Raw genomic sequence first — 15284 nt, forward strand, 5'->3', positions numbered from 1 at the left:
AAATTCAACCTCTTTTTTTTTCCATTAAATGAGCTATTTGTAAGTTTTGCTTTTGCTACATAACTAACGTTAGCATTAACAGCTGTTTACTTACCATGCTTGCCAAGAGCTTCAGCCATTGTTGCGTTCACAATACAAGAAGTTATAATATGGCCTCTGAGCTACATGCTACAGTGACATGGTATCGGAAAGTGACAAGATGGCCTGGCCAAGCTGCAGCTAGCTGGTTAGCACACTAACTTTAGTAGAAGAAAACAAGCAATAGAAATAAAAGCAAAACAAAAGGGTTGTTTTCCACAGCTGGAGACAGCTCTTGGTGAGTAAAGGAATGAAGTTTGATGATGAACTCACAACATTTCTTCTAGACTGGTAAGTAAACAGCTGTTAATGCTAAAGTTTGCTATGTAGCAATAGCAAAACTTACAGATAGCTCCTTTAACTTAAGGTCATTCATTAAAGGAAAAGTTCAACATTTTAGGAAATTATTTTTATTTGCTTTCGATCTCCTGTCTGAAGTCAGGAGGCAGTTAGCTTAGCTTAGTTTAGCAAAGCATAAACTGGAAACTGGAAGCAGGCGGAAACTGCTAGCCTAGCTCTCTCAAAGGGAAAATATGAAAGCATGACTGTCAGCACCTTTTAAGTTGTCTTATATACACACACAGTACCTTGTTTGTTTCACTTGCACAAAATCAATAATTTGTGATTTGTAGGGACAGTTGTCAGACCTCTTTACAAACAGCTGTATCCGTCCGCCAAGTGCTTGTTAGCAATGTCTCCAGGAAACAGTTGGTGAACACAGATGCTGGTTTTGGTCTCAGCAACACAACTGCTTCTATAACTAACAAATAGTTGTTAGTAACAGTGTCTGGTCATTATATCCACCTTCCACCTTCAAATCCACCTGTAAAACTCCCTCATGCAAACAGTACCAGAGGATATAAACTGAGCCATCTCTGCAGTGACATTTATTATTGGTCATAAAATGTTCAGGTGTATATTGCCTGTTTTTATAAGGTAGTTTATAAGTGTATTATATATATATATAACAACAGAAATCCATCTGTCATAATGTTTAGTTTGAGGACACACAGGTCACACAGGAGCAGGTCAGAGTCTATCAAAATGAACCATGTCGCAGTAAAGAATTTGCTGTTTAATTTACGTATTAAAAGATTTGAGATTCAACTGGTTAAATAAAGGAGTCAGGATGTGGTCAGCTCCAGTCAAAAATGGCATTACATTTTATTGCATTAGGGGGAGTTTTATACTGAAATTATTTCAGTTTATCCATTCATTAGGGACGTCTTAGGTCTGATTGTAGTGCCGGTTGCCAGATAAAGTCAGTGAACACAAGCTTTGACTTTGGTGTCTTTAAGGAGAGTTACTGTGTATGTGCTGTAATTTAACCAGGTTCATTGACTTTCAGGCTGTGAGGTGTTGACCAAAAGGTGCTGGGTGAATAGATAACGAACTCCTCAGTTTAAGTTTGTGTTAGACAAACGAGATACAGAGATACGTCTTCGGATTCTTTTTTCTTCAAATGTTCCTCGTCAGACTCAAACTATGTCAACTGCACAAACTTGTCGTACATCGCTTGTTCATGAGATATGATCATTCGAGTAATCAACAGCCCTGAAATGTCCATATAAAACTGTTCTGCTTTGTTTGTGGTGGTGATCCAATATGGACTAATATGCAAGCTGGTCACTGAGATATCAGACTAGAGGATGTCCCAGCCTCCAGCAGGTGCTGTTGCACTGTCAGGTCTTATAACAGAGGATGATACTGAACAGAGACCTGCAAAATGACCCTGAGGCAGCAGGAGGAGGGAGACAGTTTTCTAACAATTACTGAAAGGCAGAAGCTGTCACGTCTCAGGGGTAAGGCTGGACCCAAAAATGCAGCCAACACAAGGGAGACGGTGAAAAATATTTATTAAACAGAAGAACTTACAAAACTGGGGAACCACAGGGGATCACAGGAACCAGAAGCACGAGGAAGACAAGGACTTAACTGGTAACTCTGGGGACAATAACAGCAGCAGACACTGAGGACAATTACAGACGAACTGACTCTGACCAAGGGGAGCACAGAGACTAAATAGACACAAGGGAGGCGAGGGTGATTGAACACAGGTGAAACACATTAAGGCGGGGCAGACAATCACTGAACGGGGAAACAGGACAAAGGCAGGAAGTACAAACATCAAGACACAAGGAAACCACTACAAAATAAAACAGGAATTGACAGAAGCTGCTGTGACGAAATCTACAAATAGAAATGCCAAAGATTTAATTGTCAAGCCATGATAACAATATAGTGACCAGAATATGAAGTTTTTTAATGTTACGCCTTTATTCTGTTCTGTATAAAAGTTACAAACACAGAATGAGGGACGTTGTTGTTCCACCTTTAACCTGGCAGTGGAGGTCATGACAGAGCCGGTATGGCTGGTCAGACGACATGTTCAGCATCATTTTGTATCAGTTTGGTTCCATGTAAACAAGCAAGGGTGACATAACAAGGCATCTTCTTAATGTTAATATGTATAAAAGGTAGATGTCCATGTGTTGTGTGATTATAAAGCAGGTCTAGGTTCTATATTAATACTGTGAAAGTATCAAAGCCTCAGTCCACAGAGAAATGCACACAGCCTGTATTCAGAAACTGAACCTTAAACCAGCCGTGAGGACTTCTGGAACTTTGTGATGTCACAACAAAGCAGTCACCACTCTCAGCCATGCCCCAAGACCCGCCCACCTGGACCCACCATCCAACCATCCAACCATGCAGGATTTGGTTTCTCTGAGTGTTTACCTGAAATCTAATATATTTTTATTGGATCACTCAAAACACAGTCAGACAATCAGAATAGAGGCTCAGAGCCTCCTCTCTTCTGATTGGCTCACTGACCTGTTGTTACTAGAGCTCAAGAGAGAAGCCTGAGAGAGGAGATGTAAAACTACACTGAGATGGTTTTTGGTTCTTAAAACCACAAATATATCTTCTTATAGATCAACACTTCAAATAAAACAGAGAAGAAGAGGAAAATATGGAGCTTTTAATGACTGAACTGAGGTTGTACAAGACTGAAACAAGAGGGAAACAGCTTTGCACTCTCCAACACCTTTAAAGCTCAACAATTTGTGGTTTTATGTGGAGTTGTACGCTGTGTGTTTTAGAAGTTCTGGGCTCATGAATGAAGTAGCTATATTAGCCAGTGTGGGTTTACAGACTGCAACGTTGATCCTAAAACAACAATACTAGCCAATAATGAAATGGTGCCTGGGCATTAAATCCACCTTAATTTGCCTCAGCTGCTCCTTTCACCTCTTCTCATGCAAACTAACAGGAAACAATGGCAAAATAAAAAAATTAATGATCACTCAGTGTTAAAAACACAAAGAGGATTATCACCACGCTACTTCGTGTGCTTATTAGATACAGACACATTCAGTCTTTGTTCTAAAATGTGATGGTGTACTGTCTGTTTTTCATGAAGAGGTTTAACAGCCATAAATTACTCTGTGGTCCAGAGGCAGATAGAATTTATTTCAAGGTCATGCTTCTTAATTTGAAGGCTCTGCCATTTATACCTCTAAGCCTCTGGCTCGGAGCGAGGACCTCTGCTGTGACGTGCTTCTTTCTGGATGTTTTGTCTGCTTTTTACACATTTGCTTTGTAAACCCATCATTAAAAACTTTGCACTTTAAAAGTGTGCACCTCCTAAACAGAGTGACTTCATCGCTTTGACTCTAATAAATTCAATTATTTTTTTAAACATTGGACCTGGAGGAAAGTTGTGCAATGATTCATGTCATGCAAATTTGAATTGAATAACAAAAGAGAGGATTATGGGAGCATTTAAAGGTCCCATATTTTCCTCTTCCTCTTTTTATTTGAAGTGTTGATCTATAAGAAGATATATTTGTGGTTTTAAGAACCAAAAACCATCTCAGTGTAGTTTTACATCTCCTCTCTCAGGCTTCTCTCTGGAGCTCTAGTAACAACAGGTCAGTGAGCCAATCAGAAGAGAGGAGGCTGAGCCTCTCTTTTGATTGGCTGACTGTTTTTGGAGTGATTGAATAAAAATTATAGCAGATATCAGGTAAACACTCAGAGAAACCAAATCCTGCAAGGTTGGATGGTGGGTCCAGGTGACTTACAGAAGTCCTGACGGCTGGTTTTAAGTCTCAGTGTCTGAATACAGGCTGTGTGCATTTCTCTGTGGACTGAGCAGTTTGATACTTTCACAGTATTAATACAGAACCTAGACCTGATCTATAATCACCCAACACATGGATATCTACTTTTATATGATATGACCTTTAAATTCTGTTTAAGGCACAAGTCTGAGAGTGGAAAGTGGATTTTCTTTAAAGAATTAGTGACAAAATCTGGATTCAAATAAATACACTTAAACTCCAGTCCAGTACACAACTTTGTCAATCTTAACTTCTGACTTTGACATAATTCTCCACAGAGAGATTTTAAAGCTCTCTAGGATGTTGCATTTGGGGTTCAGGGAATATCAAGAGCTAGGTAATCTTGATTGGGGATGACAGTCCCCTTACACTGTCAACATGCTATTTTTACCCAGCTCATTGCACATTATTGCCCTGAGGCAACCCAGTCCTGTTTCATCTCTTAACCCCCCTCGAAACAAAAAAAAAGAAAAGAAAAGAAATTCTCATTATTAAAACATGCATTTAGCGTTATCTGGCTCCGTCCCAGGCCCGAAAGCACACCAACGTGGAGACAGCTGATACATGTTTGTGTCTCTGCTTTGGTCTTTTATCCATTTGATGTTTCTAGAGCTTATCTCCAAAGTGCACAGGTCTGAAAATGTCAGTCTCTGTGTAATAACGTTGATGGGGGAAACCAGAAATTTTTAAAATGCCATGATGCCAGGTGCCTGATCAACATTGGATGAGATTTTCAGACTCTTTACTTCCCTGCATGCTCTGTCATGTTTGTGTTTTTATGCTTCCAATACTGACATTTGAGCTTCAGTATGAAAGGGTTAATGTACAAAATGTCTGATGTAACTTTTTGAAATCAAACAGGTGGAGTGTAAAAAACAAAACTGTGGCTTCAGTCTGTAGAAAATATTAACGCAATATTATTTGGATATTGTTTCATACTGTAGATTTTTAGGAGTAATTTGCCTTTCTTTAATCTTTTATCCCAATTTTTTTTTTCTTTTTTCTTTTACAGACTGCATTAATCTAATGAATCTCTTTCAGCCATTTAATGATGTCAGTAAACTTTATTAGAAAAGGTTGTAGTGGTTTTATGCAGCCTGACAGAAATACCTTCAGACGCTGCTCAGGGCACAAAGCCCAACTTGTATTTTTCAGGTAATGTTCATGTTTACGGTTAATATTCGCACTTGAGATACGACTACACCAGTATCCTTCATAAAGCATCAGAGAAAGAAAACAAGATGATTTTAGGGTCTGTACATTAATAATACAGATGTTACATGATATTTCTTTGTCTTTTTCTTTTCATTATTTACTTCACCCTGAGCTTTTAGTTTCCTCTTACAAAGAAAACCACTGCAGCTTTAACCATGTCACTGACCACTCACCTGCAGTGGAAAGTAAATAAGTATCTTAATGTATCCAATTGCTATATTTAAACAGTATTTTGAGCTACTTCGAGTATTTCCATTTAATACTTCCTTATACTTCCCCACTACATTTCAACATGTCATCAGATGAAGACGTTACATAAAGAAAATGTGTTGTATAGTTGTTCCCGACCTTTTTGTCCTGCGACCTTCAATGACCTTGTCATGTTTCAGTTCCCCCTCTGAGCTTTTCACATGGTTTTGTTTTAATAACTGATTAAAAGATGTGATATTTAAAAGGAATAAAGCCAAGATTCAGTCAGAAGTCCAAAATATTGACACAGGTTTGCGTATATGTCGTGGTCTGCCCTGAAGGGTCTATTTCTTTGGACCATTTTGACTCTTTATGTTTGTACTTTTGTTGATTTCTTGTTTTACTTTGAAATCCCCTTGTCTGTCTCATGGTTGATTTACTTCCTCTCTTTGTCCTTTGACTCCTGTTGCACCTGTTTTATTTCTCCCATGATTCCTTGTGTTTCTGTTAGTTACCCGTTTTATGTCCCTGAGTTCTTGCCTTAGTGTTTGGTCCTTGGTTTTAAACAAACGTACCAGCTCTGCTCAGTTGTCTGCATGGGTCCATAAATTCTAAACTGTGACAATATAAAGACTTTGTTTATCTTGTGTCCTCTTCCATTAATCATCTCATGACCCCTCAGATTTATCTGGTGACCCTTCGGAGGGGCCCGACCCCTAGGTTGGGAACCGCTGGTCTTAACTTCTAAACTGTATATAAAATAGCTGCTTTTATTCTGATACTTGAAGCACATTTTTCTGATTTTCATGCAGCACTTTCACTTGTGATGTGTTATTTTTACATTGTTGGTCACCACTTCTGCTCAGCGAACTCCACTTTCTCCACCGACGTCTCAAATTGGTCCGACTGTCACTGGAGAAGGCATCTAATGACCCGTGGAGACAACCCGCCTGGAGAACAGGGTCAGATCTGTCCATGTAACTCGGTGAAAAATGTTTTGGTGCGAGCGGGACGAGCGATTAAGTGGCTGACACGTCTGTACGTGCTCCCACTGCTGATCGTCCAACTCCTCCACACCGCCGACAGAAAGCCTGACCTGAAGATGGAGTAATCTCCCAAACCTGTCCTGACTTTTTTTCTTTTTATGTTATATGAGTTCTGGTTCCTGCTGCATGAAGTACTCCAGCCTGTTAATATTATTATACAACAGGCACCAGAACTAAATTAATTTTTACAGTGCTTATCATGAAATGAACCGAAGCTCAATCTTTAGCTTTGAATGTTTCATCCACAGGCTGTAAAAATCCTGCAGCCTCACCTGTTCCCCCGCAGACGGCAGCTGATGTTAAAATGTCCAAAAAAGTCTGACATCTCTCCTTTCAACTTTAAATTGCCTCATTTGCAGTATTTCATTTCCCTGGTGGCCTATTTGATGGATTTCATTCTTTCATCTTCAGAAATAATAAATGTGAAATGACAAATGTGAAATTTGTTACAGATTATTCCATTTCTGTGCCGTGAACGTGTTCTCTGATGCAGCCGGGGCCAGCATGGAAAAATGTAATTTTACTCATCATTTATGTGGCAGCCTTCATGCCCACCCCCGGTATTTGGGTTGCATTATGCAGAAATGTGCAGAAATGATATTTTTTAAATAGAAAATAAACATCCTCATGCTGTTTCGCTCCAGCCTGAGTCTACTTTTATTAAATTAAAGGAGGAGATGGTGATTGAAATTTAAAAAATACACCTTTTGATAGTGTCACAGCTTGGTGTAAAATTGTCAGTGATGTGAAGAAGTGGCTGACCTCCCCGTGCTTTTTCCAAACAGCCTGACACCAGGATAACATGAGTTTTTTTTTCAAGTGTAAAATGTTGGGTTGAACGCAGGTCACTCGTGAATAAATCGGGGGCTCTAAATGTAAAGAATAATAACAATGCTTAGGCAGAGGGTGGCAGACTGTCCTGACAGCAAACGTGTGAAAAATCACAGCTTGTACGTCTTCCTCTAATGATATCTCTCCCTATTAGTCTCAAAAGCAGAAAAAGGTCACAGTGGCAGGACGAGCAAAGCAGGAATTCACGTCCTGCATATTTAAAAAAAGAAAAAAATTACTTCACAACACCTGAGAGATGAAGAAAACACGAGAAACCTCAAATTTGTTAATAACGGCCCTCCTCTTCCTCTCTTGCTCCTCTCTTGTGCAGATAATGTTTATAGGAAGTGTCTCGCAAACGGGACGTGGGCGCTGAAGGGGAACTACTCCATGTGTAAGGCCATACTTCACGAGGAGGTAAGTGTGTGTGTGTGTGTGTGTAAATGTGTGAGTGAGTGTGTTTGATTCATGAGGCTGTTCAAGGAGGTCTTCAGTGCATGAAACAGCTCCACACGTTAATCAAAAAAACCAACAACAAAAGGCGAGGTTAGCAGAGAAAGATGAGTGCTGCACTTCTTACTTGAGGCTTATTTATAGTAAATATGGATTCAGGGTTTTGGGTTCTTGGAGCCTGCAGTGTCAACAGGACACCAAAAATACCATGAATGTACCAGGGAAGGCCCCGGAGCATCACCTGAAGGTATCGCCTTCAAAAAGCAACAGTGAATGGTTTTGACTTTGTATTCGGGAGAGTTGTTGTCGAGGCTTGGCTGCTTCTTCGACGTAGGTGGAAGCTTGAAATCTCACTGATCAACCTGCAGCTATTTCCCTTTCTCTGGTTTTGTGAATCCCTCAAAAAGGAAAACAGCAGCTGCAACCAAAACAGTGATTTTTTTTTTTTTAACAGCATTGTCCTGCAGCGACGTGAGCAAGGAAGAGAAAAGAAACGCTGTCGGTCTGGCGACGCGCCACTGTTATGGTCCTGCTGTGCTCCAGATTTTATTCATTCACATGTTGCTGCCTTTTTTTTTATTTTTCCCAGCCTCCACCTGGTTGTTGCATTGTGATGTGCAGATGTGATGGTGATGAGCGCTGGCTTTAATTAGGATAGAGCGGCGGACAAAGCTTTCAGAGGGAACACACTGACCCAGATCAGGCTGCAGTCGACTTTTGAAGTATATATGTAAAACATAAAATTGCACAGTGTGTTTGTGTTTGTGTTCCCTGGTCCCGACCATCTGCTGAAGCTGAATATTAAACAGCTGAGTTTCCATAAACACTGTAACCCTGTGCAGGTTCAATAAGTTCTGTCCATATGTTTTCATTGCCAACTGGATCCTTGTCATCAACAAATCCCATGAAAAGTCACAAATTTATTGTATAATTATTATTTTTTAAAAAGGCTCAGTAATTTCCTGAAACAGCTGGACACTGTAGTTTTTTTTAGAAAACAGGAGTAAACAGTGCATTAGTTGGGGACTATTTTCAGCAGTGGATTAATACACATTTGCTGCTCTAGTGAGTGTTTACAGCAACAGGATTGTGACTGAGTTTCACTTCATTCATTCATTCAGTCTGACATTGTATTGACTTTATTTCTGTTTGTGTCAGGAACACTTTACTTTATTTCCCAGCATATAAACATTTAATAAATGCTTTATAACACACTATGATGTAGCTGTAAGCAGATATAAGGACATTCATAAGTGTTTATTAATGATCAGTAACTATAACTTCTTCTGTGAGGATATAGTTCATATTATTACAGCTGTGTTTGACTGTGTTGTCTTAATGTTCTGTTTATACAGCAGCCTCCTCTTAAGGGTGTCAACAAGAGGAGTTAGGGTTGTTGACAAATCTATTCATACACTCCTATATCTATTACAATATTATGTGTTATAAACCAACTATAAAATGTTTATAGTGTATGCTTATAAATGCTAAATAAGTGGACTTAAAGTGTTGCCAAATTCCCTCTAACACTCATTATCTGACACGTATCTGTTTATTTAAATCTGTACACCAAACTACAGAAATGTCAAAAAGACTATTTGTGGTTTTCATGGACTTTCCCTCTGTTTCCAGTCTTTGTGCTAAGCTAAGCTAAGCTAACCACCTCCTGGCTCTGGCTGCAAACTAAATGCATAGACATAAGAGTTGTGACAATCTTCTCATCTACATGTAACCCTCAGCAAGAGAGAAAAGCAGCATTGTTTTCCTTTTCCTCTTTTTATCTCTGTAGTCGACCCTGTCTGCCAGAAATGACTGTTGCATACAACTAATTTACAACAGCCCATTAGATTTGAGGGAAACGTAACACAGACAAGAGGTTTTTTATTAACATGAAGAGGAAATGTTAATAATACATATATAATAATATGGTGATGGCAGATGTTCGGCCTTGTGTATCTTTTGTTTATCAGTTCATCTCGTTGTCTTTTCACCGTCCCTGAAGTGTAGCTGTTCTTTTTGTAGTTTTGTACAGTTATGGCCACACTCTCTCTCCACCTCCCTACACTCGTGTCTTAGTCTAATTCATCTGCCAAAAAAGAGACAAAACATACAATAAACACTTTAAGATGAATTGCACTGATACCATTTTTTAGATATTGCAATAATATCATCATGAATTCTGTGTCATAAAAATCTCATATCATGACAGCCCGATACTGAACATATCAGTAATATGTTCAATAACAACATATTTCATTAGTTTTCTGCCAAAATATCCAATGTTACAAGACAATATCTGCTTCTAAATGTAGCGCTTTATTAAATAAAAAAAACAATCATGAACATAATCTGTTGTGGACTCTGTGCGTGGCTGAGCTAATCTGATCCACAGGAAGTACAGAGGGAGAAGGATGTCAGTGAACATAGCATCTGAGTCACTGAAGAGTCTGAGGTGTAGGCGGAGATCCAGGTGTGGATAGAGACTGTAGGTGAACAATATGAGGGACTGAGTCGAAGTAAACTGCAGTGCATCACGGTGATCAAGGAACACGTCGCCCAGGGCAACAGTGAGGCTCATTGATGTGGTTTTAATTGTTTAAGGAAACAATGGAGCTCTAGGGCTCATAGGAGGAAGATGTATCAGGCTGTGGATAGTTTGTTTTTTCGAGGGATTTGTTTACAATAAGAAAAATATTAAATATCACCTTATCCTTAAAGGATTTCTTTGCATGCCTCCTCATCCGTCCCGTTACCAGCTGCTGTACAGTTGTAGTCATTTGTACTTCATAGATCTGTGAGCACGAGCAAAGTGCTGCGGACTGAAGCCCCCTTCATTTAGTGTTTTCTTTGAGACTCTGTGAGTCTGATGTCCGATCGATCCCTGCCGAAGATGGATATAGAGTGTCTGACCTTTTAGAAACGTGTGTTTGATTTTTTTTCCCCCTTTTGTAAGCGAAATAAATCACCAGGTGGCAGCGGGCGGCTGTGATTGACACCAGGGGAAAAAGGAGGGGGAGTTGAAGTAGCTTCTCTTTTAAAGTTCAGCCTGTATTGAACCAGATTCTCAGCTGGTCCCAGTGGGAGAAGAAGCTGAATGGATCAAACGCTTAAAGGAAAGTTTGTTTGAAAAAAAAAAAAAAAAAAAAAAATCTTCTTTTCTGTTTGGGACTCGCTGGAGGTTATTTTCTCAAATATATGATAAATGTCTTTGTTGTTTTTTATGGAAGGAGAGTGAGTCAGGTTTGGTTTTTACTCTGGTGGCCCACACATTTTGTGAGACCCGAGGCTAGTGGTGGGTGGGTCTTATATTATCCTCTTGTCGTCGGCCCCCCCCCCCCCCCCCCCCTCTCAGGCTCGATTCGCAGGCTCTGCTTTCCATTTTAAAACCTCATGTGTGCTTGATTTATGTCCTGATGTGTTGGCCACTCCCGCACGAGTCAGTGTCTATTACAGGGACTGATTCACACTTTTTTTCCCCTTTTTTCAGCTCTATATTAATTCTCACATGCCGTATGTACATTGAAATCATGAAAGGAATCATTTGTCTTGTCGTACTACCCTTGAGATGGTCCCTTTATAGCGTGACTCTGCTGTAAAAGATGGGGGAAAAAATCCACAGTCCTTGTTTGGTGAAAAAATGCTGCAGCAGTGATACGACCTGCTAGTTGCATTAGGTTTTTTTTTTTTTTTCAAGCAATAAACCTAAAGTATGCAACTGCCCGGACGAAAATACCCACATGGATTGTTTACCTCAGACTGCTGAGGACCCAGACTTTACAAAATATTTCTTTCTTTTATTCAGTGTGTTTGAAAGTGGGGCTGAAAATAACGATTGTTTTAATAAGCGATTAAAGCTGCTGTAGGCTGTCATTTTTTTTGGCGCCAATGGGCGAAAATTCCATAATCGTCTTTCAACATATTGTAATTCAAGTGGTCTGAGAGCAAACCAGACGTCTGCAGCTCCTCCTGGTTCTGTTTCCAGACTTAAAAAATCTAGACCATGACGGGAGACTTCGGCCAATCACAGGTGTTTTTCAGAGAGAGAGAGAGCGAGAGAAGAGCGTTCCTATTGGCTGTTCTACAAATGGAGATGCGTTTGCACGTCGATTCAAATGAACATGTGTCGATTTCGGTGAAGTGTTTCAGAGATGTGTTGTAGTGGTTGGTCGTGCAGGTAGATTTAACTATGAAAGACATATGAGGAATTTACCCTGGTGTTTCGGTTCATAACAAACATAGTAAGAGGAAAAAATATAAAGACAGATAAAGAAAAGCAAGTGCTGCAGGTCAGACAGCTTAAATATAAATAGTAAAAAAAAAATTAAAAAAATATGTAAATATAATACAAGTATTACAATGTACAATATGAGTGATTAGTGGCTATATCTAACACCTGGCTAAAGCTAATGCAGTTTAATACGACAGTCTTTCATGAAGGTTATAATGTAAGAGAAGTGGATTCAGCTGTGTGATCACTGAATGATTTAGGGCCAAAGCACATTTCTGGGCTCACATTGCTAAAAGATCAATTTTATCAGCGCAAAGAACAAACAACAAGAATAAATCTGGCATTGATTTTAATTGCAATCACTATCTGAACTGCAGTCAGCTGTTATCTGATTTCTGTGAAGCACCATGTTAACAACCAACAGCAGAATTTTGTTTCCATTTCAGACACTTCCCTGTTATTTCATTTCTATCTACATATCTATACGTTGTGAATACATTAGATTGTTGTTTATTTCACAAGATTTCACAAAAAATAGATAATTCTGTGTATTTGCAGAATAGCAAACCACTGAACAAACTGTGAGGATTTAAAAATAATCTATAATGTATAATATGGCAGATGTAGGATGGTCTATATCTCTGATTGGCTACTCCTCCTCTGGTCACACATGCTCTTTACAGTGACTTTTACACTTGTCGTATCACTCACACTTTGGTGCTTTAGTCACGTCTCACATTTACTTCCTTCACGTCTGATAAACACGGGCCCAGATCTGCTGCTCCGTTATGAACCATCTCGTCCTCTCAGATCTTCTGGGGCAGGTCTCCTCACTGTCCCCAGAGACCGAGCTCAACCAGGGAGAAGCAGTGTTCGGTTTTCATGCTCCACATATCTGGAACAAACTCCCAGAAAACTGGAGGTCTTATACAACTTCACTTCTTTTAAATCAGGGCTCAAGACTTTTCTGTTTTACTGCAGCGCGCTGTAACTGCTGCATGATTTTTATTCCAGTCTGTTTTATTCTATTTTAGCTTAATGTGTCGGGACTTTGAATTGAAAGGCGTTTTAGAAACAAACTTGCCTTGCTTTTGTATAATGTAACACAGTTCAACAACAAAGTGCAGCCTCAGAATGTTTCTCTCTGAAACAGTTTCAACACAAACTGAACATTATAACCTTCATGAAGAAGGATTTATTGCAAGACTGTTGTATTAGTTTTAGCCAGGTGTTCCTAATAAACTGCTAACTGAGTGTATATCACATCAGAAACGAGCAGTTGTGGCGCAGTCAGTTTCATCATCCACTGGTTCACATCAGGAGAAGTGGTGTGATGTGTCCAGTTTAACCTGTGAGACTCTAAATCTTCAGTTTGATGGTGAAGTCCGAGTCTGATCTGCTGCAGTGCTACCAGCCACAGCCACAGACGACGTCCCCTTCAGTGTGTGCAGTCACAAGAGGTGAAGATGTGTATCACAGGTGCACTGAAGGGAAGAGCGTTTACACCTTTTCTGAACGGCCACAAGGTGAAAAACCTGCTGTCATAACCTCCTCCACCTCTTCAACCTCTCCAAGAACGGAGGGTGTTTTTGTGCTTTGTAACAGAAGAAATCATATATAAATGGTCAAGTGTAGAGAATAAAAACACAGCTTGAGACAGAAGTTCAAACCCTGAACACCTGGCCAATTTCACAGTGGGTTCTTGGAAAGTTATAAAAACTGTCCTGACACATATCCTTCCTACTTTTACGTCAGGAAGTTGTGGGATGAAGAGATTTCACAGGTTGTTTTACCATCCAAAAAGCATGTTTGCAGCAAGCTAAAAGTTCATTTTATGTCTTTATGGAACATATGTCGTGTGAGTATTGTTATAAAATCAAGTGGCAACCTCCAGGGCTGAAAAATAAAGTGCTAAAAACTGTAGTTCCTCTAATGTACACTAGGGTCTGGCTCCAAAAGTGAGTCAATCCCCAGACTCCCATGTTAAAATGTCCAACTTTACAGCAGAAATAAACATGTTTACAGACTGGTACAAAAAACTGTTTTGGTCTCTAGAGCTAATTTCCTTCTTCATAACAACTGTTTGTATAACTCACCTGTTTACACTTTATTAAGGCTTAAAGTTATGTGTAATTGAGGGTGTGGCATTCACTGAAATCTTAGCTCCACACACGCCCCACCTCTTTGCCGATTTTTGGATAATCTGGGAGTTAAGGGCGGAGTCAGGCACTGCCAAGATGGCGACAGCAGTTCAGCCTGCTCTTCAGAAACCTATGGGTGATGTCACCGAGGCTACGTCCATCTTTATTTACAGTCTATGGTTAAAATAGACCTGAAAAAAATCCAAACCTATTCTTATTTATTGTACTGTTGGTCATTTGTTTACCTAAAAACAACCTACCATAATGGCCCCTACAGGACGACTGCTTTCTAAAATGTGTTTTACAGTAAGGCAACACTTTTACACTGGTGCTGTTGGGAACCTGAGATCCCATTCATTCAAGTAGAAGAAAGTCCACATCACTGAAGCCGTTTATCTGACAGTGAATGTGTTTTAGATGTTTGTTTTGAGCTCAACATCTGTGACAGCTGTTATTCATGGCTATTTTTCTCTCTGGATAATTTCTGCCAGAAAGACGTCAGAAGACATTGTGAAAACGTTTTCAGTCGTCATGAATTTATTTCCTCTTTGGCGGGCTTTCAGAAACACTCATAGGCCTGATTACCTCTGAGAGACTCACTATAAACACTGAGAACACTTGTTAGCTTAGTAATGTTAAGGCTACAAACAACCCACAATGCAACAAAAAAAATATAGTTAGACTTGTAATCTATCTTGTGTTGTTGTCTTATTCTTAAATATGAGAAAACGCAGACTTTTTTTTTACCTAATTTCCAGGAAAGAAAATATTGTGATATATCAGGGTCGATATAGTTTGATGACATTTTCCTGACAAGCGACCTCTTGTGGCCATGAGAGTAATACTGTCCAATCTTAGAAGCAAAAAACACAAAACCAAGACCACCATCTTTCTCTAACCCCTACCAAGTAGTTTTAGTTGTTTAAAATAAGACAAATATCTCGTTTTTAATGGTCATGTGAGTCTTTTTGGAAAG

General features: G+C 39.5%; 1 protein-coding gene across 2 annotated transcripts in view; it reads left to right on the top strand.

Annotated features, from left to right (window-relative positions):
• LOC111220049 (corticotropin-releasing factor receptor 1-like) overlaps nucleotides 1-15284 on the top strand; it is a 64643-nt gene that overhangs the window by 26087 nt on the left and 23272 nt on the right. Inside the window, exon 5 of one of the 2 annotated variants that reach the window (XM_022742992.1) lies at nucleotides 7818-7907. In XM_022742992.1, the coding sequence (XP_022598713.1) occupies nucleotides 7818-7907 (90 nt within the window). The remainder of the gene's footprint in view (nucleotides 1-7817; nucleotides 7908-15284) is intronic. The other variant, XM_022742991.1, reaches the window with a different exon arrangement.

This window comes from Seriola dumerili, unplaced genomic scaffold (assembly GCF_002260705.1).
Source record: "Seriola dumerili isolate Sdu_G_001 unplaced genomic scaffold, Sdu_1.0 BDQW01000068.1, whole genome shotgun sequence".
NCBI classification, from domain to species: domain Eukaryota; kingdom Metazoa; phylum Chordata; class Actinopteri; order Carangiformes; family Carangidae; genus Seriola; species Seriola dumerili.